We start from the raw sequence: 25,311 nt of genomic DNA, 5'->3' as shown, positions 1-25,311 counted from the left end.
ATCAGACACTAATTTTGTATCTTTATTCAAAGACAACACTGGGGGAGAAAAAGTAGCAAATTATTCTTCAGAAATATTCATCCCTTCCCACCTTCGCTCTATGGGCTATACTCCACCGGTATATTTCTCTATCCCTTGTCTTGAGGCTTGGCCATTGGGAGTGTGTTGGCCAAGACGATGGTAATAGACAAGATGCAAACGGGGGCTTGAAATATGCTTGTATGATCAGGCATGTCTTCCTGTGCTTTTGCTATCACCAAGAGAAGAACATCCTGAGGCTGGTCCCAGGAAATGGAAGAGAGACACATGGAGCTGAGAATCCTAGGCTGGAGTCATATTAGATGAATCAAATCCTTGCCAATCCACAGACACAGGAGCTAAACAAATGCTTACTGTTGGACATTGAGATTTGAGGCTGTCCTTATCATGCTGATAAATTCCAGATACAAAGAGAAAAGAGAACCTTTAAAAAGGAACACATCCAAAAGACACTCACCAATGATACCACTGTAGTTGGTCGGTACAATGTCTTCATTCCTAAATTTTGCCCCTTGCAGCTTCAGTCTGGTGTTTACCACCCAGAGTGGAGTTGTGAGCAGCACATTCACCACCCCTGTAAAGAGAAAGGGGGCGAGACAAAGGGAAAGCAAAATGTAACCTTTATGTTAAAGCTAAACACGTCCCTGTTCCAGTTATTTTTATGCTGACCTACTAGGAGACCTGAGGTGAGGTGTCCCTTTGTGCCAAGGTACAACACAAGCCACCACTGTTAGAAGCAATTCAGAAGCCTTGCCAAGAGCGGGCTGGCCGGCAGCAGCGCCTCGCCACGGGAGGAGAGTGCAGAGTTTCCTCCTTTGTACACTAAGAGGCAATCTGTCAACTTATGCAGCATCCAAAGTAGCAATTTTGATATAGTTTTAAACACAGTTTTTAAAAACAGCTTTCAGATGGGGGAACTGATTTCTTGATCACATGCTAAATAAGTCCATGACAATATCACATAAAACACACACCTTCCAACTCTCACGTAAGTAGCTCACATGGTTTTAAGTGAGTACGGATCCAGTACCATAAAAGACAGGTGGGAGAAAGTGTGACATTTGAAAGGACTTCGACAGGGACTAGAGGCTCACAGAAGAGTTCCTCATCACTCGGGGAATTAGGACAGGCAGGCAGCAAGCAGTCGTTATGAACCATCACAAAAACACCTGCAACAGCTTCACAAGCATCGTGATTCTTACAAGCTTAAGGATGGGGATCTTGGCCACCCAAGGTGGCCTCAGAGTGGAACAATACAACGAGCCAGGTGCTTCTGTTTTGAAAACACACGATCCCAATTTTAGCACCATCTTGAGATATTAAGACATTCCTCATCAGTCCTGAAATGATTAGAGAAAAATACCAGACAGACTTGTAATAAAAATGCCTGACGCACAGTATATACTTTATAAATGTGTGTTAAATAAACGTTTAACAAGTAAACTAATGAACAAACTCAGCCAACAACCATTTACCAAGCTATCGGGCCACGCTCAGAAGTGAGAGGCACAATCGTAAAGAAGAGAAATCTTTTACAAACAGGATTGGGAATTCCCTGAGATCCAGGGTTAGGACTTGGTGCTTCCACTGCAGGCGGCACGGGTTCAGTCCCTAGTCTGGGAACTAAGATCACGCAAGCCCCATGGTGCAATCAAAAAACAAACAACCACCACAGCAACAGAGCAAGATTAAGGATGTTTTGATTTAAGGAATTTCAAACATACTATACAGATAACACCAAAGTTAATAAACTTGGTGAAAATGCCAGGAAATCCGAATCCTGAATTTTCATTAGTGGAATGCAAGACATTTTGGCACCTCTCTCTCGGGAACATTATGAGAACATATTTCTCAAAAGGCATTATCGTTTTATGAGTTGTATTTGTTAGAATTTTCCATATAACACCAAGGAGTCATCTTTAGTTATGACTCAAAATCTTCATACATTGTCAAGATACTGGTCATAATCTGAAAAAGTCGTAACTAAGATTCTTGCAAGTCTCATTTTAAAAAAGCACCAGTGCCCAAGAGGCCAAGATAAGAGTATCAATACACACTCATCTGCCCAGACTTTATAATGTATTCCTATTCAATATAATGTACACATCACTTAACAAAAAAACCAACAGTCCGAAAAATCAGAGTGGAAAGTACTATTGAGCAGTCTGCTGCTTTTGTTTTAGACGAAGACAGGCAAGCTCAGAACCAGAGATCACAAGCTTCCGCGGGTACTGTAGTGCAAACACCTTTCTAAACAAACGAAATAGGTCACCCATTAAAGAAATTCTTTGGAAATAAAAATTCCCTTCATGTTCTACTCGAGAGGTAGGCACACACAGAACAGGTCAGAGGAAATGCAGCTAAATGAAGATTTAGCCATTATTCAGGAATCTGCTTACATTATCCTGTTACCCACATGAGCTGAAAGACTGAGAGGATTCTAAGGACAATGTCAAGTACAAAAATGCATCATATCATTTACAGAAGAGAATACAAAGTCCTCGTAAGAACATTCTGTACTTCAAAGCTTTTTATCTGAGAAGATCTTTGTTCATACTCTAAGCCAAATAGATGGAAAGGTTACTTTTTAACCACTTTCATTTTATGAATTCTGAGAAAACACTTGAGGATCCAAGACAAAAACTTGTACCCTATATAAGCAAGCAAAGGACATTTCTCTGTGGAGGAAAAACCAGCTGCAAAAGAATATGATGAGCGATTTCAACTCTTACTAAGGTAAAATGGGTATGGCTGCAGAATAAAGAAAGCTGTCTGCTTATTTATGTGTAGGAAATTTCACCAGTTCCAAGTCATGGCCGTTATTTCAGCTCTAAGATGAGAATACCAATACTTTACCTACTTAAGAACAGGAGACTGTTCTCTTTCCAATTCAAGTGATTCTATTTTCTTTCTTTGTTCATAAAAAATAATTTACTGGAAAACACAATCAAAAATGAGAGATGAAGAACAGCTACTGAACATACTAAAATCATTCACTGATTCAGGGAATAATTGGAACACAGCTATTTACTTCTGAAATCTTGAAAACGAAGTTTTATTAGCAGTGAGTCTCCTGAGTTAAGGACAGAAAACAAAAACAGAGAACATTAATTGGGTGCTCTTCTGGGGAACATGTGCAATGACCGCTGAGACAAGAAAATAGCAGATCAAGGTCACCAATCTAAGAGTTTGGCTCCCTACAAAGGAAGGCGACTTGATACACTGCAGGAACAAGCCTGCCTTACCAGATTTAAGGCATAAAGGCAGGAAATTAATTTCAACTGTTGCAACAATGATAATACCATTGGCACTCAAAAAGAGTTATTGACAAAAATTCCAATTTCATAAAAATGGCAAGTATCTTCATTTATGTTATCTGTCAGGTTCTGGGCTCAAATTCTTCTCCAGGGTATTAAGCTACATGGGTTTTTTCCTGTGAAAATACAATAAATAGTAACAAATCTAAGTTTCTAGCACAGCCGGAGTAACAATAGCACTTGTGCATAGTTCTCCTGGGAGATGATGTAACTCATTCCTACAGTGATGGTAATACAATGACTGGGCTCACAGAAGGAAGAGAAAAAAGCTGTTCTCATTGTAAAAATGTGCAGGCACTGGGGAATTCCCTGGGTCCAGTGGTTAGGATTCGGCGCTTCCACTGAGGGGGCAGGGGTTCATCCTGGTCAGGGAACTAAGATACCACAAGCCCCGCAGTGCAGCCAAACAAACAAACAAAAATTCGTAGGCATTAAGATATAAAAACATGTTACGAGGAGAAGTTAAAACTCCTAACAGTAATTTCCAAGGAATTCCCTACCTTCAGAAAAAGAGAGGACCTATCATCAAAGAATCTCAGAATCATTAAGGACTATACAAATCATTTAACCAAGGGTCTCTCAACTGTGCCACTGTTCACGTCTGGGCGGCAGGGGTGCAGATGTGTAGGGTATGGAGCAGTGTCTCTGGCCCGCCAGCCACTGGATGCCAGGAGCATCCTCTGGCTGTGACAACCAAAAATATCTCTAGACACAGTCACACGTTCCCCATGGACCTAATGCAATCACCAAGTGGATTGGTGATTATTCACTTTATTTTTGGGACTTCCCTGGTGGCTCAGATGGTAAAAGCATCTGCCTACAATGCGGGAGACCTGGGTTTGATCCCTGGGTTGGGAAGATCCCCTGGAGAAGAAAATAGCAGCCCACTCCAGTATTGTTGCCTGGAAAATCCCATGGGCAGGCTGTAGTCCATGGGGTCGCAAAGGGTTGGACACGACTGAGCAACTTCACTTTCACTTTATTTTTGAAAACCTCAAAAGACAGGAATTCACTATCACCCCAAAAAGTCTATTCTTTCCAAGAGCAGTTAGAAGTTTTATTCTTATTGGTATTAAATCTACCTTCTTAAAGCAAGTGGAAACATATAAAACCAGCCAGTAGGTGTTTTTTTTACCTGAGATATGAACTGAAGAGTAAAAAGTTAGCCTGTCACTAAGTTGTGTCTGACTCTTTGCAACCCCACAGACTGTAGCCCGCCAGGCTACTCTGTCCATAGGATTCTCCAGGCAAGAATACTGGAGTAGGTTGCCATTTTCTTCTCTAGGGGACCTTCCTGACCCAGGGATAGAACCTGAGTCTCTTGCATTGGCACTGATCCCCACCAGGGAAGCCCAATTAGCAATTCTTAAGTGACTTTATGTGTATTTTAGGAGAAGTAAATGTTTATGACCTGCAAGTAAGTCACCTATGGTTTGCTCATCAAATATGTACTGTGTGTCTAGTATTTAGTTGGCAAAAAAATTCGTTCGGGTTTTCCCATACAATTGTTACATGCTAAGTAGGTGCTGATGATACAACAGGTACACAAAAAATGAAAATCTCTGTCCTTGTGAAGCTTATGTTCTAATAGTGTAAGACAGGATAAATAAGGATAATACGTAGTATGTCAGAGGATAAAGTTAAGGAGAAAATTTAAGCAGAGGAGGGAGATAGAGTTTTGGTGGTAGAAAGGGACTCCATTTTAGACAGTGTAGCCATTCGGAGAAAAACTTTACAGGAGGTGAGGGAGCTAACCATGCAGGAACCAGGAAGAGGAAAAAGCTTCAAGTTCACGGGCCCCGAGGGAGAAGTATTCTGGGACAGTTCAGGCTGGCGTGGCTGTAGTGGTGTGAGGGGCACGGATAGGTGGGCAGGACACACTGGGCTCTGGGGACTCTGGCTTTTATTCTGAGTGAGAAGGGAAGCAACTGGAGGCCTCTGAACAGAGGAATAATACAATCCCTCTATGCTTTAGTGTGATCACACTGGCAGCTGTGTTGAACACGTATTGAAGGGGACAAAGAAGGAAGCAGGCCATCAGTTAGGAGACTCTGAGGACAATCCTGGCAAGATTCAATGGTGGTTTGGGCTCAGGTAGTACAAGTAGGGGAAAGGGGCTAACTGCTAGATACCATATGAAGAAACAGGAAATAGGATTCGTTCATGGACTGGGGGTGGGGTCAGAGAGAAAGAGGATGAATTCAAGACTCTTGGTAGGGCAACTAGAAGATGAGAGTTGCCACTTAAGAAAATGGGGAAGACTGCAGTCCTTTGAATTGACTTAAACAACATTAAAAATTTAATTCATTCAACATTTAATCAGCACTTTCTGTGTATCAGCCACTGCATTAAGGTACTAGATATGCAGAGATTTTTTTTTTTTAAGTAATCTCTGCCTTTAAGGAGGGTCTAAGCGACTTAGCAGCAGCAGCAGCAGCAGTAAAAGATAAAAGACAAATATGCAGACTACTGTTATCCAGTAGCGTAAGCACTTAGAGGTATACACTGAGTTGAAGCACAGAGGGTGGGCACCTAACCCAGAATAAACCTGGGGGTGGTGGGTATGAGAAACAGGGAAGGCTTCCTGAAGAGGAGGTGGCGTGAGCGGAGAATAAAAGGATGAATAGGAGTTAACGAGACAAAAAAGAGCAGTAAGACTGCTTCAGGCTGACAACAGCAGCTGGCGAGGAAGGAATCACGGCCTGGGAGGACAGGCACAGGAAGGCCAAGCTAGGGAGGGAAGCAGTACCACAGCAGATGTGGTACGGGGGACCCTTATCCTGCATGTGTACGAGGCAGGGAGTGTCTTCTCTGCTGAGGGCGCTGTGACATCATCCTATCAGCAGGCAGCAGGGACTGAAGGGTTTGAGGCTGGGCCTAACAATCCGATTCAGACCTCAGAACAGCAGTTCTCAACCGCTTCTCTGACAAGACGTGTAATAGATGATGTTCACAATCCACGCAGACCCGTGGGTTCTAACTGTACGTCAATTCCATTCTTTTCTCACACTCTCAAGAAAACAGTTCAGAATGTACTAATAAATGAATGAGAATGATACCAACACAGTGGGCTCTCTTTAACCAGTTCCACATACTGGACTCACCAGATAAACCTGTGTTCCTCTTTCCCTTTACGGACATTCTGACGAGGCCATGGTGCATTGGCTCCTGCGGCCTGGAGGCTACGCTCTAGTGTCCCCATGCTCTTTTACTTCCATCCCACGGGGGCCGAAGCTTACCAAGAGTGAATTATGCCTTTTCTCAAACCTGTTTATGTCGGTCATATCTGTTACAGTAGACAAAGCATTTATAGGCACAGGTTATTGTGGCTCAGCTGGTAAACAATCTGCCTGCAATGCAGGAGACCTGGGTTCAATCCCTGGGTTGGGAAGATCCCCTGGAGAAGGAAAAGGCTACCCACTCCAGTATTCTGGCCTGGAGAATTCCATGGACTCTACAGTCCATGGGGTCACAAAGAGTCGGACACGACTGAGCGACTTTCACTTTCATACCAGAAAAAAAGCACAAAACTCCCATCAATGAGTGGATATGCCTTGGCCATACAGAAAATTAGAGAAGTATATATTCATATATCTTAGGTTAAAATAAAATATTTAAGGCACATGGGCCATTTATGACATTCCATACTTCTACTGACTTTTTAAAAGCTAACCACCCTACCATACTGGGCTAGCTGTTTTAGGTGTGGGAGAATCTACTGTAACTGTAAATTGTGTAAGAGTCAGAAAGGAAATCAGCAGAGTACAGTGAGAGCATGTAGGGCTTCCCTGGTTGGCTCAGATGGTAAAGAATCCACCTGCAATGTGAGAGACCTGGGTTCGATCCCTGGACTGGGATCCCCTGGAGAAGGGAACAGCTACCCATCCAGTATTCTGGCCTGGAGAATTCCATGGACTGTATGGTCCCTGGGGTTACAAAGAGTCGGACACAACTGAGCGACTCGCACTTCACGGCGAGAGAATGTAACAAGGGGTGGTGTATACCTCATGTATAACGGGAAGCCAGACACAGCAAACAAACAGCTCTGGACAAGCACAAGGGAGAAGATTTCATCCTATATTCCATAAAATAGTAGTTTCATGGAAAGTTACCTAAGTTAGTCCCTGACAGTGAGACATAACCTTTTCAATGTAAATATATATGGAAACTAATATAATCAAGGTATTACAAACATTTAGTCTCAGGAATAAAAGATCATACCAGACTTCCATTTGTTGCAGTTATATAAAAAAGAAGATCCCCTCTCTATAGGCTGGATTTATTCTGATTTTTTTTTTCAGTGAACAAATTTCAAACCTGAGCTCTTCAAATTATAAGTGTCTGAAAACTATTCTTCTAGAAAGGCTACCTGAGCAGAACTGTGCAAAGTGTGTTAGTGAGAAAGACTTGAGAAGCAAGGAGATCATAGCAGAGCAATGGTCCAGGTGAGGGATAGTAATACTAGATTTGGGGAAACAGTTATGGACATGGAGAAGAGGGCATGCGTTCAAGAGATCTTTAAGAGACAGACTGGTGGTTCATGAAGCCTGAGCAGACACAGAGGGAAAGAGAGCACTCTCTATGAAGACCTCCAGATTTCTGTCCTGAGCTACCTACTTATTCATTCATTTCCTCAGAGAAAGTGCATTACACTCTCTATTTGAAAGCTGGTCTGGCTGAGGTTGGGAGTCTGTGTATGCATGCTCAGTCGCCTTCAGTCGTGTCCAGTTCTTTGCAACCCTATAGACTGTAGCTCTTCAGGCTCCCCTGTCCGTGGGATTCTCAAGGCAAGAGAGTTGCCATGGAGAGGGTTGCCATGCCCTCCTCCAGGAGATCTTCCTCACCCAGGGATCCAAGTCAAGCCTCCAGCATAGGCAGGTGCATTCTTTAGCCACTGAGCCACCTGGGAAGCCCAGAGTTGGGGGTGAGGGTAGTCAAAAGGTAGAAAACTTCCAGTTATAAAATAAATAAGTCATGGGGATATAATGTACAAGGTGACTTTACTTAATAAAGTTGTATTGTATATTTAAAAGTTACTGAGAACAAACCTTAAAAGTTCTTACCACAAGAAAAGAAATACATTTGTAAATATGTGTGATGATGAATGTTAACCAGATTTGTTGCAGTGTTAATTTCACAATATACACAAATACTGAATCATTATGTTGTAAACCTGAAATTAATATAATATATGTCAATTATATCTCAATTAAAAAAAATAAAGTTGGTTCAAGGGAAAGTTTATTATCTAAAAATCAACTAAAGACTAGGTCGCGTGCTGCTCGCTGGGGTTGTCGCCTTAGAGATCTGCACGGGCTGGGCTTGCGAAAGGATCAACATGCCTAGATTTACTGCATCCTTCCTTGGACGAGGAAAAGAAAAAACATAAAAAGAAACGGCTGGTTCAAAGTCCAAATTCTTACTTCATGGATGTAAAATGTCCAGGTTGCTACAAGATTACCACGGTCTTCAGCCATGCTCAGACAGTAGTGCTTTGCGTAGGCTGTTCAACAGTGCTGTGCCAGCCAACAGGAGCAAAGGCCAGACTCACGGAAGGCTGTTCATTTAGAAGGAAGCAACACTAATGACCCACACAACTTCTTGAATTTGTGTTCTATCGCAGAAAGCCTTATCAGTTCATAATTCCAGTTAATCTACCAAGATAATGTAATTACATTTAATTTTGTAAGGTATACAGCAACACTCTCCTATTTTGGTGTCAGTTTTTCAATAAAGTTTTGATTATGGGCAAAAAAATAAATAAAAATAAAAATCAACTAAAGACTAAAATAAGACTACTAAGCATAAGAAAGGCTCAGAGACCAAATGAAAAGTAGCAGTGGTCTCACAAGGTGAAGAGGAAGAGCTGGGCCATGAATGCTCTTGGCCTGGCTACGGTTTTCAGTCAGATCATTTGCATTTCAATTGGACATTTACATTATTCAGCTGTGCAGCTTCCAAATCTGTAATTTTTCAAAGAATATATCAAAAAGTAAGTCCACAAAATACCAACACTAAATGGACAACATTTAAATAAATTAATTGAGATACAAACTAAATAGATAAGCACACACACAAAAGGAAATAGATCTACTCTTTTCCCATCTCTTTAATAAAACTCTGATTAACTCAACAAATACTTTATTTATTCAGCAAATATTTATTGAGCTCCTACTACGTTAGGAATTGTTCTTACTGAAAATTTAGCAAGGGAGGGGGAATATATGTATATAACAATATATATGTATATGAATATATATGTATATATAATAACTAAAGTGAAACTGAAAGTAGCTCAGTCGTATCCAACCCTTTGCGACTCCATGGACTATATAGTTCATGGAATTCTCTAAGCCGGAACACTGGAGTGGGTAGCCTTTCCCTTCTCCAGGGGATCTTCCCAACCCAGGGATTGAACCCAGGTCTCCCGGGTTGTGGGTGGATTCTTTACCAGCTGAGCCACAAGGGAAGCCCATATAATAACTAAACACAGCTATATAACTGCAACATATATTATCTTACATACGTAATATATACCTCATACGTATGAGCTATACATAAGATACTGCTCTATATCTTATAGTGTTCTATTCCACCAAGAAGAAACAGACAGTAACTAAATATTCACAGTATCAGGTTAATGGCTTCCCAGCTCTTCTGAAACCTCAGGTGACAAGGATCCAAAGACTTCTAAAATCGGGCTCCTTAACTCTCCAACTTACTGCTCATGTTCCTATACTCTCTTTACCCACTCACTAAATTGCAGAGCTCACTGTTCTAAACAAGGTCCTATATTCTCTCAATTCCCTCCATCGGGAAACCACCACCACTTATCTCCAAGTGCTACTAATTCTGCCAAGGTTCAATTCAAGAGCCACTGCTTTCTATATGCAGGTATCTCCCAGCCAAAAGGGACCCTCTTTCTCCTATGAACCCCAAAAGTATTAATGACTATGATGATACTGACTACACTGAGCTGTGCACTAAGATCTCTTTGTCACACCTGACTAAACGCTTTCACACTAAGAGTGGGCTTCATGGGTATGCAACCCTGTCTCGTGCTTGGTGTAAGGCTTCACTATCAACCATCTTGGAGTGCTTAATCAATTGTGAACAGGAGTCCTGCATTTTCAGTTTACACTGGACCCTGGAAATTATGTAGCCAGTCCTGTTCATGTTAAACATCTCAGTCCAAAAAACAAAACAAACAAACAAAACCCCCAGAAAATAAGCAGGAAAGGTACTGTAATTTTCATTTTTAAAAAAAGAGATCTTAGGTCCATAAATTCCGGGTACAGGCTACTAAACTGGGATAACTGACCCTCTTCTCCTATTAAGAAGATGAAAACAAGCCAAGTTAGCTCAGAAATAAACTTTCCTGTATGTGGTCAGCTGAGCTTTACAAGGGTGCCAATGGGGTAATGGACAGTGTAGTCACATCAGCAAATGGTGTTAAGGAAACTGGACATTCACACACGTAAGAATCAAGTTGAATCCTTACTGACGCCACACACAGAAAGTAACTCTAAACGGATTAAAGACTTAAAACTATATAACTCCTAGACGAAAATTAGGAAAAAAGCTTTCATGGCATTAAACTTAGCAATGATTTCTGGGACATGACACCTAAAGCACAGGCAAAAAAGGGAAAACAAGCAAATGGCATAACATCAAACTCAAAAACTTTTGAGCATCAAATGACATAACCAACAGAGTGAAAGGCAACCCACAGAATGGGAGAAAATATGTGTAAATCATATATCTGATAAGGGGCTAGTATTCAGAATATATAAAGAATACTTATAGCTCAACAGCAAAAAATCAAATAACTCAAAAAAAGGAGCAAAGATTTGAACAGACATTTCTCCAAAGATGCTCAGCTTCAGATGAAAAGATGCTCAACATCACTATCATCAGAAAACTGCATATCAAAACCACAGTGAACTATTATTTCGCTCTCATTATGATGGGAAAAAAAAAAACGAAAATAACAAGTGTTGATGAGGATGTGGAGAAACTGGAACCAACTGCTGGCGGGATTATGAAACGGTGCAACCACTGTGGGAAACAGCACAGTAGTTCCTTTCAAAATTAAAAAAAGAATTGCCATATAATCCGGGAATCTCACTTCTTGGAACATACCCAGAAGAACTGAAAGCAGGGACTCAGAGAGATTCATACAACCCACGCTCACAGCAGCAACTATTCACAGTAATCAGGAGGTGGGAACAACCTCAGTGTCCATCAGTGGGTGAATGGATAAACAGAATGCGGTATATACATACAACAGAATACCATTCACCCTTATAAAACAAGGAAATCCTGTCACATCCTACAGCATCAATGAACCTTGAGTACACATTATTCCGAGTGAAATAAATCAGTCAAAAAAAGAGACAAATACTGTATGATTCCACTTACATGAGGCACTGAAAGTAGTCAAATTCATACAAACAGAAAGCAGAACTGGAGTTGCCAGGGGCTGGGGGGAGGGTGGAAAGGGGAATTGCTGTTTAATGGGTATAGAGCTTCTTATTTCGGAGAAGGCAATGGCACCCCACTCCAGTACTCTTGCCTGGAAAACCCCATGGATGGAGGAGCCTGGAAGGCGGCAGTCCATGGGGTCTCTAAGAGTCGGACACGACTGAGTGACTTCACTTTCACTTTTCATGCATTGGAGAAGGAAATGGCAACCCACTCCGGTGTTCTTGCCTGGAGAATCCCAGGGACGGGGGAGCCTGGTGGGCTGCCGTCTATGGGGTCGCACAGAGTCAGACACGACTGAAGTGACTTAAGCAGCAGCAGCTTCTTATTTGTAAGATGAAAATGTTATAGAGATCTGTCTCACAATAATGTGAATAAACCTACTACTGAAATATACACTTAAAAAATATTAAGATGGTAAATTTTATGTTATGCATTTTTACTATACACACACACAGACTCAAGTTAGAAAACTAATTACATTCTTTGTAGTATTACTGTGTGTTAAAATAACCTCATATAGGGTATATGAATACAATATAAACAATAAAATATAAAAACACCTTATATTCAGAAAACTTAAAGTTACCTGCAACAAATCCAACTACCAGATCTTTTCCAGTAGTAGAATGTTGACCTTTGACCCAGACTGCTTTGAGGCTATTAAAAGTGTAGAAATATACAAAATTGGAGCAGCAGAGACTGGAGATAACTGGAAACCACCCTCGATATGGTGCCAGGCTAGGAGAAGAACACAATAAGCAAAGTAAAGATGTGGGACAGAAGCCTCTAGAAAAGAAAGTCCTAGAAAAGGCTGATCATCATTCACATATTCTCAAAGTTCATTCCTGTATCAAAATAAACTCCAAACTGTACACATATCCTACCTTCTGAGGATGCCCAAGAAATCTTTTCTAGCATTAAAGATAACAGGAAACAACATACATTCAATGACTGATTTACTGATTCCTCCCCTTGATTTCCTTTAGAAATTACTATATAAAATTAGAGACAATTTCCTCATGACTGTTAGTTAATATAGCATCACTCACTTTATTACAAGGCAAGAACATTTAAAATTAAGTAAATACAGAACAGAAGTGATGGGGGCATCCAAAAAAAGTGACCGGGACATAAGGGCACGGGAACCAGACTGCAGGGGCTCACACTGGCCACAGCTGGGACAATGTGACCACCAAAATAACTAAGGAATCGACTGGAAACCACGGCATTTCTGAGTCTCTATAATACTAAATTAAGTATTTCCTCATAGACTGCTTACAGGTGCAAGAGAGGAAAAATAAAATTATTCAGTGGTTAACTCAAATCTAAGAAATTGTAATTAACCAGTAAAGGGCAAGTGGACAATACGTGACTCTAGATGGGACATCCCAAGAAGGACACAATTTCACCTACATGTTATTCTGCCCAAGAATGCATAGATTCATGCTAATCATGAAGAAACTTGAGGCAAACTTAAAATGAGAAACATTTTATTTAAGGAAAAATAACGGGAGAAGGTCCACACTCTGAAAATGTCAGTCATAGGGGTAAGGGGCTTGATGTACGGTATATAACTTACTAACAAATAATTCTGAAAAAAACTTGAGTGCGTTGTGTGTCTGTGTAGTAAAGGAAGGAGGATGGGGCGGGCGGAGAGGGAAGGAGAAAGCATGAGCAGAAATGGAAAAAACAAATAGGAAAGAAAATGTCAACAACGGGTCAATCTGGGTAAACTACATACTGGTATTCTTTGTATTAACACTATTTTAGCTTTGCAGCTTTTTGTAAATTTGAAATTATTTCCAAATTAAAAGCTTTTTAAAAGGTACACAGGTCTGAATGTATCTGATAGGATGAATCAAACAGCTATCACCTCCTTCAACTTACTGTACATAAAACAAAGCATAGGTTTCATGTGAAGTCTCTGTGATCAAGAATTATAATGGCCAACCACAGACCTTCAAGGAAGTGAAAATAACTATGTAGTTAAAAGTCAGGCAATTACAAATTCACAACACAACGAGGCTATGAGAAATGGATAGACAGTGAGCAGAGACACGACAGACGCCCAGGAATCTCCCAGTGAGCTGCTCCATCTGACAAAGATGAACGAGACGGTAGTACTCACAGGCCTTCTTCTTTAATGATCTCCAGGAGCACCATGTGTGTTGTTTTGGACTTTCTTTTCTCATCAACTACAAGATAAAAGAGTTTAAAGATAAATCCTTTGAGAATTGTTATCTTCAGCACCAACAAATTTCACTGAAAGGCCATTGACCTCGCCTGAGCAATCTTTCAATCTCTGGGCTCCCTGGTTTGCCTCAGAATTCAATGATTCTCCTCTGTTCCCGTGGGCTAAATTCTCAACTGCTGATTCCCTGGGTTTTAACTGTTATCCATGAACCATAAAACATTTTAATTCAATACCTGATTTGTAAAGTAAAAGATGTAAAAGGAGAAATTTATTTTTTTATATTTCATAGGGCTCTTCTGTTGTTTTTTTTTTTCAAAGTTATATATTCTCATTTTTATCTTAATATCTTATAAACTAGAGAGAAAATAAATTACCATTTCCCTTTTAGAGAAGAGGTTACAGACACAACACTGTGAAGGACACATGTGGTTGGCAGCAGAGCCAGGATTAAAATTCAAGCTTTCAAAATGTTAGCCTTGGGCTCTGTTTCCTAATCTAAAAAAAAAAAAGGTCTTAAAAGGAGAACTCTACTTTTCTTGGCATTCTCAATGAAAACAAAACCTACTTTAATTTCAAATTTCCTACCCATATCTGAACATTTTGAGAATCTAAAAATGGGAAAATGAATGAATTACGTAAGAAAATTGGTACCTGCATAGCTCATGAGATGACAAACTAGGGAACACTGTACAAGGCACCTGACGATAACCATCAAGATTACAAATACTCACACTTTGATCCGACAACCCCACTTCCGGGGATTTGGCCCCCAGAATTTACAGAAACAGAATGACATGTGAACAAGTCTATTGCACAAAAGAGGAGAAATAATCCAAGGATCTCTAACAGTGCAGGGGTACATAGGTTACGCTGCAGCCGTGCCATGGACCACTCTACAACCGCAAGAATCAAGAAGCCCCCGGAACCCGATTTGGAAGGCATCCCCAAAATGCAAGATATGGAATAGTGTGAAAAGTATGCTTTTTGAGTAAGAAAGAGGAAATTGAGAATATATATCATTTGCTTCTTAGTCCATAAAGACTCTCAGGGCTACTTGAGAGACTAAGAAAAGATATTATCTATAGCGAAGCGAAAAGGAGGCAGACTAGAGTGAGATTTTTTCCACTGTACTGTCTATCTTTTTATGTATTTTAGGTTTCAAGTCATGTAAAAGTACTACCTGCTCAAAATCTCTAAAATTAATTAAACAGTAGTCATGAAGGGTTTTAACACAGCAATTAGTTTATTCAAAGCTAATCTTACTCTTATCTCTTAATGTAAGTTTGGGCATAGGCTTATAATTTCAAGTTGAAAAATACTGAGGAAAAAACAAGTAGAATTTATAAATATAAAGTGAAATGAGTGGGGGGCGCCTAGAACTCCATGCCTAGAAGAGCAATGATAATGATGTGTGGGTCCATGTTTCCTATTCTCTGTTCTCTTTCCAGAAAATCTACTCCTAGTGAAAAAAAAACAAAACAAAAAACCTCTACATTCTGCCTTTCAAAAGTCATACTGTTTATCAGAACAAACTGTAATGATACAAAATGACTAATGCAAACCCACTCAGGTCTCTCAGATTAGAAAATGGCTGAGGCTATGACTCATTCACAAACACCTCTCTGTTAATTAGGAAATAGCAGTGATGACCAGTCTTTAAAGTCAGTGAAAATGGACAACAGCAGATACTAATGAAACAGAATATCCTTATGTTAATTTAGAATTTAGTAGAGAAATAAGTTTGCTTCCTGATATCAAATGAACAGGAATGTGATGACAATAAGATACTCACCTTGAAGTCGAAGTCGAGCTGTATCCAAGGGAAAAAATACTGTCATTGCTGTCACGCTTCCCTGAAAAATTTGAAAAGCCTTTAGCCATTATGGTATCACAAAAATAATGAGCCACAACTTTTAAATGAACATAAGTTCGTTGCTATCAATGGGTCAAATCAAATTTTCAGAGAATGAATATACAGATTATTTTAATCTACTGGGATCATTATTGTTCAAACTTCTGTTAGTTACATACTTGAACAGATAGAAGAAATCTCTTTCTGATATTGAAAAAGAAAATGTAGTGGGTCCCTCGAGATGACAAATTTAGGGATTTACAACCTTGGACACATGTCAAAGACAGCAGGTAAATGGATTTTTAACCTTTTATTGGTCAGTTACTGCTCCTATGCTCTCCTCTGATAACCCAAGAAACCAAAAAATCTCGTAATCAGATACGTATTTCTATACTCTCTCCTTAATAATACATTCACCACAAAGTAAAAGAGGGTTAAGGATCATATTGTTCTTTAAAACAGCTCTGTCTGCTTGGTTTTAACGGAGAAGGCAATGGCACCCCACTCCAGTACTCTTGCCTGGAAAATCCCATGGATGGAGAAATCTGGTGGGCTGCAGTCCATGGGGTCGATAAGAGTCAGACACGACTGAGCGGCTTCACTTTCACTTTTCATTTCATGCATTGGAGAAGGAAATGGCAACCCACTCCAGTGTTCTTGCCTGGAGAATCCCAGGGACGGGGGAGCCTGGTGGGCTGCCGTCTATGGGGTTGCACAGAGTCGGACATGACTGAAGCGACTTAGCAGCACCAGCAGCTTGGTTGTAAATAAAAGAGGGGAAATATCTTTGCTAAAACTTCTATAAATAATTCATCCAAGAGAATCCAATGACAAAAATTATCAGTGGGGAAAAATAAGAAGCCAACAACCAGTCTTTTCATTCATAAAGCCCCAAGACAGACAAAAACTAGAAGCATACAGTTAGGGATAAAATCATATGCATGAAATCCCCAGGTGGGTTTATGGTTATCAACCTAGATGCAGACCCCTCTGGTGTACATTCTTGGGCATAAGATCAAGTTGTAGGCTATTGATCTAATAACGGTAACACAGAATATTTTTATCATGACAACAATGCGAAACTAAGTCAACTTTAAAGATAAGAACAAAAATGTGCTAAGTTTCTTATCTATTTATAGATGAGCCTGTCTGACAAGGGAGAACACTGTGTTGTCCTGTTAGTTACTCTTAGAAACTCAGATTAAATGTTATTACCCCCAGCCATCAGGTCCTCTGTGTTCCCACAGCACTTGTTTATGAGCATTCAGGCTGCAGTGAAATCTCACTCTTCCACTCGATTGTGAGAACATCTATTTATCTCTGAATATCATTGATTCTTAAACGTTTATTAAATTCAATCTACTTTCAGCTATCTCTGATGCTGGGAGGGATTGGGGGCAGAAGGAGAAGGGGACGACACAGGATTAGATGGCTGGATGGCATCACCGACTCGATGGACATGAGTTTGGGTGAACTCCGGGAGTTGGTGATGGACAGGGAGGCCTGGCGTGCTGCAGTTCATGGGGTTGCAAAGAGTCGGGCACGACTGAGCGACTGAACTGAACTCAGCTATTTATGCTATGCTGATGGCTCCCACATCAAATGATCTTTCCTAATAAGAACTAGATAATATTTAATGGTTTAAGTAACTCTGGATCTGTAAAGGTGTACAGTCTACAAATCTATTCTCCTGGCATCTCTGCTCACCTTACAGGCAGTTTCCAAGAAAAATGGGGGCTGGAAAGCTGGTGAACACGTATCAAGGTTAGTTTACTTCCTATCATGCTGCATAGTTCATCTATGCAGGCTATTGCGTAGACAGGGCAGCTCCAGACAGAAAAGTCCTGCCTGGAAACTACTTCCTCAAACAATTGGATCACCTCCATCCTTCTTCCCTGTCAGCTTTAAGTAGACACCTGAGGTTTTCTAACTTAGAAGACCCTGCCCTGTGTGTGTGCTAATTTGCTTCAGTCATGTCCAACTCTTTGCAATCCTATGGACTGTACCCCACCAGGCTCCTCTGTCCATGGGCTTCTCCAGGCAAGAATACTGAAGTGGGTTGCCATGGCCTCCTCCAATCTTGAAATCTTAAAGTACGTCTTGTACCAAGATAAAGAGAACAGTCAGTCCAAAGAGCTCAAAGGTCTACTACCTCCTCAAGGACTAGCATAAAAAACTCAGATCTGTAAAATTAAAAAACACTTAAAAAATATAATAGTACTGGAAAGACTGGATCCAGATGGTAAACTGAAAACCCATCACTGCCTCCTCTGCATTCCAATCACTAATACTGAGACAGAAGATTTAGAACATTAATATAAAAGTGCTTTGTAGAAAAACTAAAAGGAATCTAATTGGTGGATTAGAAATTAAAAGGATAACAGAGTAAGGCTGTTTTGAAAGAAGAAACCACAAACCAAAATGCACAGAAGGTAGATAGAGTAGGCAGAATCATAGCCCCCTGAAAGATTCTAACCCCCAGTTACCTGTGAACATGTTACATTACATGGCAAGTCACTTTGCCAATCAGCTGATCTTAAAACAGAGAGATTATTCTGGATTATCTGAGTGGGCCCAACAAAAGTCTTTAAAAGTAGAAGAGTAGGTGGGAGTGAGGCAAGAGGACTCAGCCCATTATTGCTGGCTTTAAGATGCACAAAGGATGCTTGCTTTGGCAGCACATATACTAAAATTGGAATCATACAGAGATTAGCATGGTCCCTGCGCAGCGATGGCACACAAACTTGTGAAGCATTCCATATTTTTTTTTTTTTAAGATGGACAAAGGGGCCACTAGCCAAGAAATGTGGGCAGCGTCTAGAAGCCAAAAAAAGCAAAGAAACGGATTTTCTCCTCTGGCCTCCAGAAAGGAACACATTGACATTTTAATTTTAGCTCATGGGCTGTGTATCTGATTTCTGACCTGCTTGTTTTACACCATTCGACCTGGTAGCCTGTGATTAATAACAAAAGTACAGCTGTATCCAGCTACAAATAAACTTAACATCTATGAGAAAGTATATTGCAAATGATAAAGGTAAATTGAGAACATAGCTATTCAGTACTTTGGGGACTTGCTGTATTTGTCTTCTCACCAAGCAAACACACAGATGACTGTTTTCATAATTCTATACATGAAAGTCTTATGTTAAGCTACAGTCTTATGACTTTTTCAGAAATTTGAATTAAATTCCGCTCTTCATAAATACTCAGTGTTGTTTTTTTCTCTAGGACTGTCTTCTCACTCACATAAAATGAGACACCACAAAATACTGAGACAGTGACTACACCAGGTGCCAGAGAGGCATATACATCAATCTATTATCTGAGTCCCACAGAATTCCAACCTTCCGAGTGGGAGTTCTATTGTTGACAACAATTACAATTTAAAAGATTCTCTTTCCCAGAAACAACCTTCTTCTAACTCACCAAAACCAAACATTCTGAGTCACAATCTACCATCCCCTTCTGGCATTTAACCATTTGGTGCTGGGAAAACAATTTCTACACCACACTGGCACCTGGAGGTGGAAAAGTCCTTACAGGTCACCTGGCACTGCAGACCCTTTCCCTGCACACCAAGGAGCCTGGCCAGGGTTGAGAAGTTGTTGTTTAGTTGCTAAGTCATGTCCGACTCTTTTGCGACTCCATGGACTGTAGACGGCCAGGCTCCTCCGTCCATGGGATTCTCCAGGCAAAAATCCTGAAGCAGGTTGCCATTTCCTTCTCCAGGGGATCTTCCTGACACAGGGATTGAACCCGTCTCCTGCACTGTGGGCAGATGCTTTACCACTGAGCCACAACGGGGATCAGAGCATCACTGAGAAGTCTGCTGAAAGCCAGTGGGGCAGAGGCAGCCAGAACCCAGGTCTCTTGAACTCCAGGTTCTACTGTTCACGGTTCTACCTCAGTTCTCAATCTTTTTTTCAATCAAGACATAAGCAACTTTGCATTTTTCTCTTCTACTTGTAAAAGTGTACACGTATACACAATACTAACACACACACACAATTGGGAAATTCTTAACAGGGATTATATAGGGAGAAGGCTTAACAACTCCCTTGGGATGTATCTCTGTATAATTATTATTTTTAAACAATAAGCATATGTTGGCTTTAGTTTTGAAATGAGAAGGAAATTAAAAAAAAAAAAAAAAGACACCAGAATACAAGAGAATAAGACAGTGTAGAGATTCTCAAAGCAATGGGCTGGGGATCCTTGAAAGTCCCCTAACCCTTTCCAGGGGTCTGCAGGATCAAAGCTGTTTTCATAAACTACAACTGCATAATTCCATTTTTTTGCCTTTTTTTAATTCTCATCTTCTCACAGTGTGTAGTGAAGCTTTCCAGAGGCTCTGTGATGTATAATATTGTAACAGACTGAATGCAGAAGCAGATAAAAGGATCCAGTTATCTTCTATTAAGTATTAGAGAGATTTGCAAAAATACAAAACAATGCCACTCTTACTAATGGGGGAAAAATACAGTTTTTAAAAATGCTATGTATGTTAACATGTAACAGGCTTAATATTTTTAGCAGATAAGTATCTTTATGATTTCCCAGCTTTAATTTCTAGAACAATAAATATTGAAAATTATTACCAAATAAGTAAAACCTCTTCAGAGTCTGCAATAATTCTTAAGAGTATAAAGAAATTATGAGACCAGATAGTCTTGAGAACTTCTGTTATAAACATGCCATTAAATATGAAAAATAGTACATTATTAATAAACTTAATTATTGAACATATCACTTCTAATATCCTTTTCAGCTGATGATATACCCGTGTTATGTAAGAAACTGAAAACATCACAAACTTTTGGGTTGGACACAACCTTTCCACAAAACTCTATAAAAGGCAAATAATTCTAGAAAAAATAAATATAGCCTATAATTAATACCTTAGGGGAATCATTTATCAGAGGCTTGGGTTTGGTTGTTTTTGTTTTTGTTTTTTTTTTTAAGTAACAGAGACACTAGATGAGAAAAACATCTAATAGAATTCTGAAAGGAAAACCAAGTCAAGTCTGGAAGTGACCTGAACATCCTGGAAATTCAAAGGCTATTATCCTCAGAATACAGAGAGCATGACTAAGAAGGGAACAAAAGTCTGGGGTTAAGTAGACGTCAAGTCAAAGGCTTCTGCTGAGTATATTAAGGACTATTCTAGTGACCGACTGGACAGATGTGGGGAGAGGAAGTGGAATTTCAAGGACAACCCCCGGGTTTCTGGCTTAAAAAAAACCAAAACAGTGAGAGTGTAGTCATGAACTAAGATGGTAAATACTGCAGGAGGAGCAACTTCGGGAAAAGCATATTGAGCTTGGCTTTTGCATTAAAAGTAAATGAAGTCACTCAGTCGTATCTGACTCTTTGTGACCCCATGGACTGTAGCCTGCCAGGCTTCTCCGTCCATGGAATTTTCCTGGCAAGAATACTGCAGTGGGTTGCCATTTCCTTCTCCAAGGGATCTTCCCAACACAGGAATCGATGACAAGTTTCATGCCCTACAGGTAGATTCTTTACCATCTCAGCCACCAAGGAAGCCCAATCTTTCAGACCCAGGAATCGAACCAGGGTCTCCTCATTGCAGGCGCCTTTACCAGCTGAGCTACCATGGAAGCCTGACTTTTAAGTGCCTCAAAGACTTCTATATGAAGATATCCAGCAGGCAGCCAGATCCATCTGGAGTTCCTGAGACTCTGGGACAGAAATGTAGATTTGGAACTTACTGGAATAGAGCATCTTTCTTCACCTTTAAGACAATAATGATTGTACCATGGCTTGACAGATTTTTGTTAGGGGTGGGTGAAATCATTATTTTACCAATATGCAATCATATACTGTTTTATTTTCGTAATCAAATTTCCATTCTCAACAAATAACTGAAAACATACCACATGGCAGAACATTTTGTGTTTCTATTTTCTATTTTACTGATTCTTCTCTTTATTACCTCCCTTTTCCTTTGTGAACTTATATCCTTATCTAACATCTTGAGATGGATGCTCAGCTCATTGGTTTTAGGTCTTTCTTCTTTTCCAAACTTGATTTTATAAGTCACTCCTTTCCATCTAGGTATTTTCGCTGTACCTGACAGCTTTCCTTTTCAACTCTGGTTTTTTCAGATACTCACAAAGTTGTACAACATGCACCACTAGCTAACTCCAGAACATTTTTAATCACCTTAAAAGAAAACCCATTCCCAGTAGCAGTCACCCTTTTTTTTTTTTTAAGCAATCACTCTTCATTTTCTCTTCCTCTCGCACGCTGGCTACCACTAACCTATTTTCTGTCTCTCTTTTGCCTATTCTATACATTTCATGTAAATGGAACCAAATAACAAATGATTTTCTGACTGGCTTCTTTTGAGGTTCCTCCATGTTATAGAATCAGAACTTCATTCTCTATTGTGGTTGAAAAATATTCTATTATATGGATAAATCACCTTCTGCTTATCTTTTCATTAGTTGGTAATTTGGGTTATTTCCACTTTTTGGCTTTATGAATAATGCTGCTATGAACATTTGTATACAAAGTTTTACATGGATATGTCTTCAATTCTCTAGCAGTGGAATTGCTGGGTCATATGGTAATTATGTTTGACATTTTGAGGAACTAACAGTTTTCCACAGTGACAATACAATTTTATATTCCCAACAACAAAACATGAGGTTTCAAGTTTCTCCATACCCTTACAACACTTGTCATTATCTGTGCTTTTAATTATAGCCATCCTGCTGCTGCTGCTGCTGCTAAGTCACTTAGCCATGTCCGACTCTGTGTGACCCCATAGACAGCAGCCCACCAGGCTTCCCCGTCCCTGGGATTCTCCAGGCAAGAACACTGGAGTGGGTTGTCATTTCCTTCTCCGATGCATGAAAGTGAAAGTGAAGTCGCTCAGTCGTATCCGACTCTGTGTGACCCCATAGACGGCAGCCCACCAGGCTTCCCCGTCCCTGGGATTCTCCAGGCAAGAACACTGGAGTGGGTTGTCATCTCCTTCTCCGATGCATGAAAGTGAAAGTGAAGTCGCTCAGTCGTGTCTGACTCTTAGCGACCCCATGGACTGCAGCCCACCAGGCTCCTCCGTCCATGGGATTTTCCAGGCAAGAGTACTGGAGTGGGTTGTATAGCCATCCTAGTGGATGTGAAATAGTATCTCATTGTGGTTTTGATTTGCATCTCTCTGATAACTTGCATTTCATGTATTTATTGGCTACTAGTATATCTTCACAAAAGAAATATCTATTCAAATCCTTTGTGCATTTTTTTGAAGTTATTAATTTTTACTTATCGACTATGGTAGGTCTTTGTTGCTGCATAAGGGCTTTCTCTAGTGATGAGTCTGGGCTTCTCATTGGGGTGGCTTCTCTTGTTGCAGAGCAAGGACTCTAAGCACACGGGTTTAGTTGCTCCTCAGTTTGTGGGATTTTCCCAGGCCAGGGATCAAACCCGAGTCCCCTTCATTACAAGGCGTATTCTTTTTTTTTTTTTTTTTTTTTACAAGGCGTATTCTTAACCACTGGACCACCAGGGAAGTCCCACTTGTGCATTTTTAAATTAGGCTATTTGCCTTTCTATTACTGAGCTGCAAACATTCTTTACATATTCTGGAGGCTAGGCACTTTATCAGATATAGCAAATCAGACTTGCAAATATGTTCTCCATTCTGTTGTTTTTTCTTTCTTAATAGTATTTGAAGCACAGTCTTAATTTAGATCAAGTCCAAATTATGTTTACTACTTGTGCTTTTGGTGTTATATCTAAGAAACCACTGCCTAATCCAAGGTCATGAAGACTTATGTCAATGTCTTCATCTAACAGTTTTGTAGTTTGAGTTCTTACATTTATGTCTGAGGATCATTTTGGGTTAATTTTTGTGTGGCGTGAAGCAGGGGTCCAGCTTCATTCTGTTGCATGTGGATGTGCCACTGTCCCTGCATAACTTATTAGAGAGACTGTTCTTTCCCCATTGATGTTCCTTGGTGTCCTTGCCAAAAGTCAACTAAACACAAATTTGGAGGTTTATTTTTTTGGATTCTCAGTGCTGCTGTTGATCTGCCTGTCTATCCTTATGCCAATACCAGTCTCTTGATTACTGTAGCTCTGTACTAAGTTTGAAATTAGGATTCTAAGAGTCCTCCAAATTTTTCTTCCCCAAGATTATTTTGGCTACTCTGGATCCCTTGAGTTTTCATATAAACTTTAGGATCATCTTGTCAATTTCTGCAAAAAAAGCAAATTGGAATTTTGATATGGAGTATGCCAAATCTGGCAGATCCTCTTAGGAAGCACTGCCACCTTAAGAATAATGTTTTCCAACCCACTTATTCAGAGGATGTCTTCCCACTTAGGGATTTTTTTCAATGACTTGTTTTTAGCGTAGCTACAAGTTTTAGCATGCGCCACCAGAGCTATCAGTTGTTTGTGGTCATGTATGGATGTGAGAGTTGGACTGTGAAGAAGGTTGAGCGCCGAAGAATTGATGCTTTTGAACTGTGGTGTTGGAGAAGACTCTTGAGAGTCCCTTGGACTGCAAGGACATCCAACCAGTCCATTCTGAAGGAGATCAGCCCTGGGATTTCTTTGGAAGGAATGATGCTAAAGCTGAAACTCCAGTACTCTGGCCCCCTCATGCGAAGAGTTGACTCAGTGGAAAAGACTCTGATGCTGGGAGGGATTGGGGGCAAGAGGAGAAGGGGACGACAGAGGATGAGACGGCTGGATGGCATCACCAACTCGATGGACATGAGTCTCAGTGAACTCCGGGAATTGGTGATGGACAGGGAGGCCTGGCGTGCTGCAATTCATGGGGTCGCAGAGTCCGACATGACTGAGCGACTGATCTGATCTGATCTGCACTGAGTAATTTTAGGCAGTCTTTTTTGTGCGTGTATGGTTGCACCTCACAGCTTGTGGGATCTCAGTTCCTCAACCAGGGATTGAGCCTATTCCCTCCGCAGTGAAAGCACAGAGTCCTAACCACTGGACCACCAGAAATTCCCTATCACTCAGTTTTAAATGCTTTTTTATTTCCATTTGATTTCTTCTTTAACCCACAGATCATTCAATAATGTGTTTAATTCCCAAACATATATGTTCACATTTTGAATCTATTACCCCTAAGCATCCACCACCTCTCTTCTATGTTCCTTGGATATTTAACAAGTGAACTAGAAATTCATTCTTAACTTAATTCCCCTGCTCCAAAAAATTTACAAAATTTTATACAGTAAAAAATACCAAGCAAAAGTAAATCAGAGCAAACATAAAATAACTACCACTGTATCCCAAATATGAAAATGAGGACAATGACAAAATCAGGGAGGAAAAAACCCAGAATCTGAAGTTAGGCTCTTGGTACACAAGTATCTGATTAAAAGACATACCAGAGGCATTATAAGGGGCCATCCACACAG

General features: G+C 40.3%; 1 protein-coding gene and 2 pseudogenes across 1 annotated transcript in view; 2 read left to right on the top strand and 1 right to left on the bottom strand.

Annotated features, from left to right (window-relative positions):
• Window positions 1-25,311, bottom strand: part of SLC25A17 (solute carrier family 25 member 17) — a 42,994-nt gene that overhangs the window by 7,961 nt on the left and 9,722 nt on the right. The window contains exons 2-5 of the mRNA XM_027540704.1: window positions 15,830-15,890; window positions 13,972-14,038; window positions 12,430-12,581; window positions 497-613 (exon numbers count right to left, since the gene is read on the bottom strand). Coding sequence (XP_027396505.1) covers window positions 497-613; window positions 12,430-12,581; window positions 13,972-14,038; window positions 15,830-15,890 — 397 coding nt within the window. The remainder of the gene's footprint in view (window positions 1-496; window positions 614-12,429; window positions 12,582-13,971; window positions 14,039-15,829; window positions 15,891-25,311) is intronic.
• Window positions 7,793-9,113, top strand: LOC113892904 (annotated as a pseudogene).
• LOC113893815 lies at window positions 18,556-18,655 on the top strand (annotated as a pseudogene).

The sequence above is a fragment of the Bos indicus x Bos taurus genome, chromosome 5 (assembly GCF_003369695.1).
Source record: "Bos indicus x Bos taurus breed Angus x Brahman F1 hybrid chromosome 5, Bos_hybrid_MaternalHap_v2.0, whole genome shotgun sequence".
Lineage (NCBI taxonomy): Eukaryota > Metazoa > Chordata > Mammalia > Artiodactyla > Bovidae > Bos > Bos indicus x Bos taurus.
This window is presented reverse-complemented; position numbering and strand designations above follow the sequence as displayed.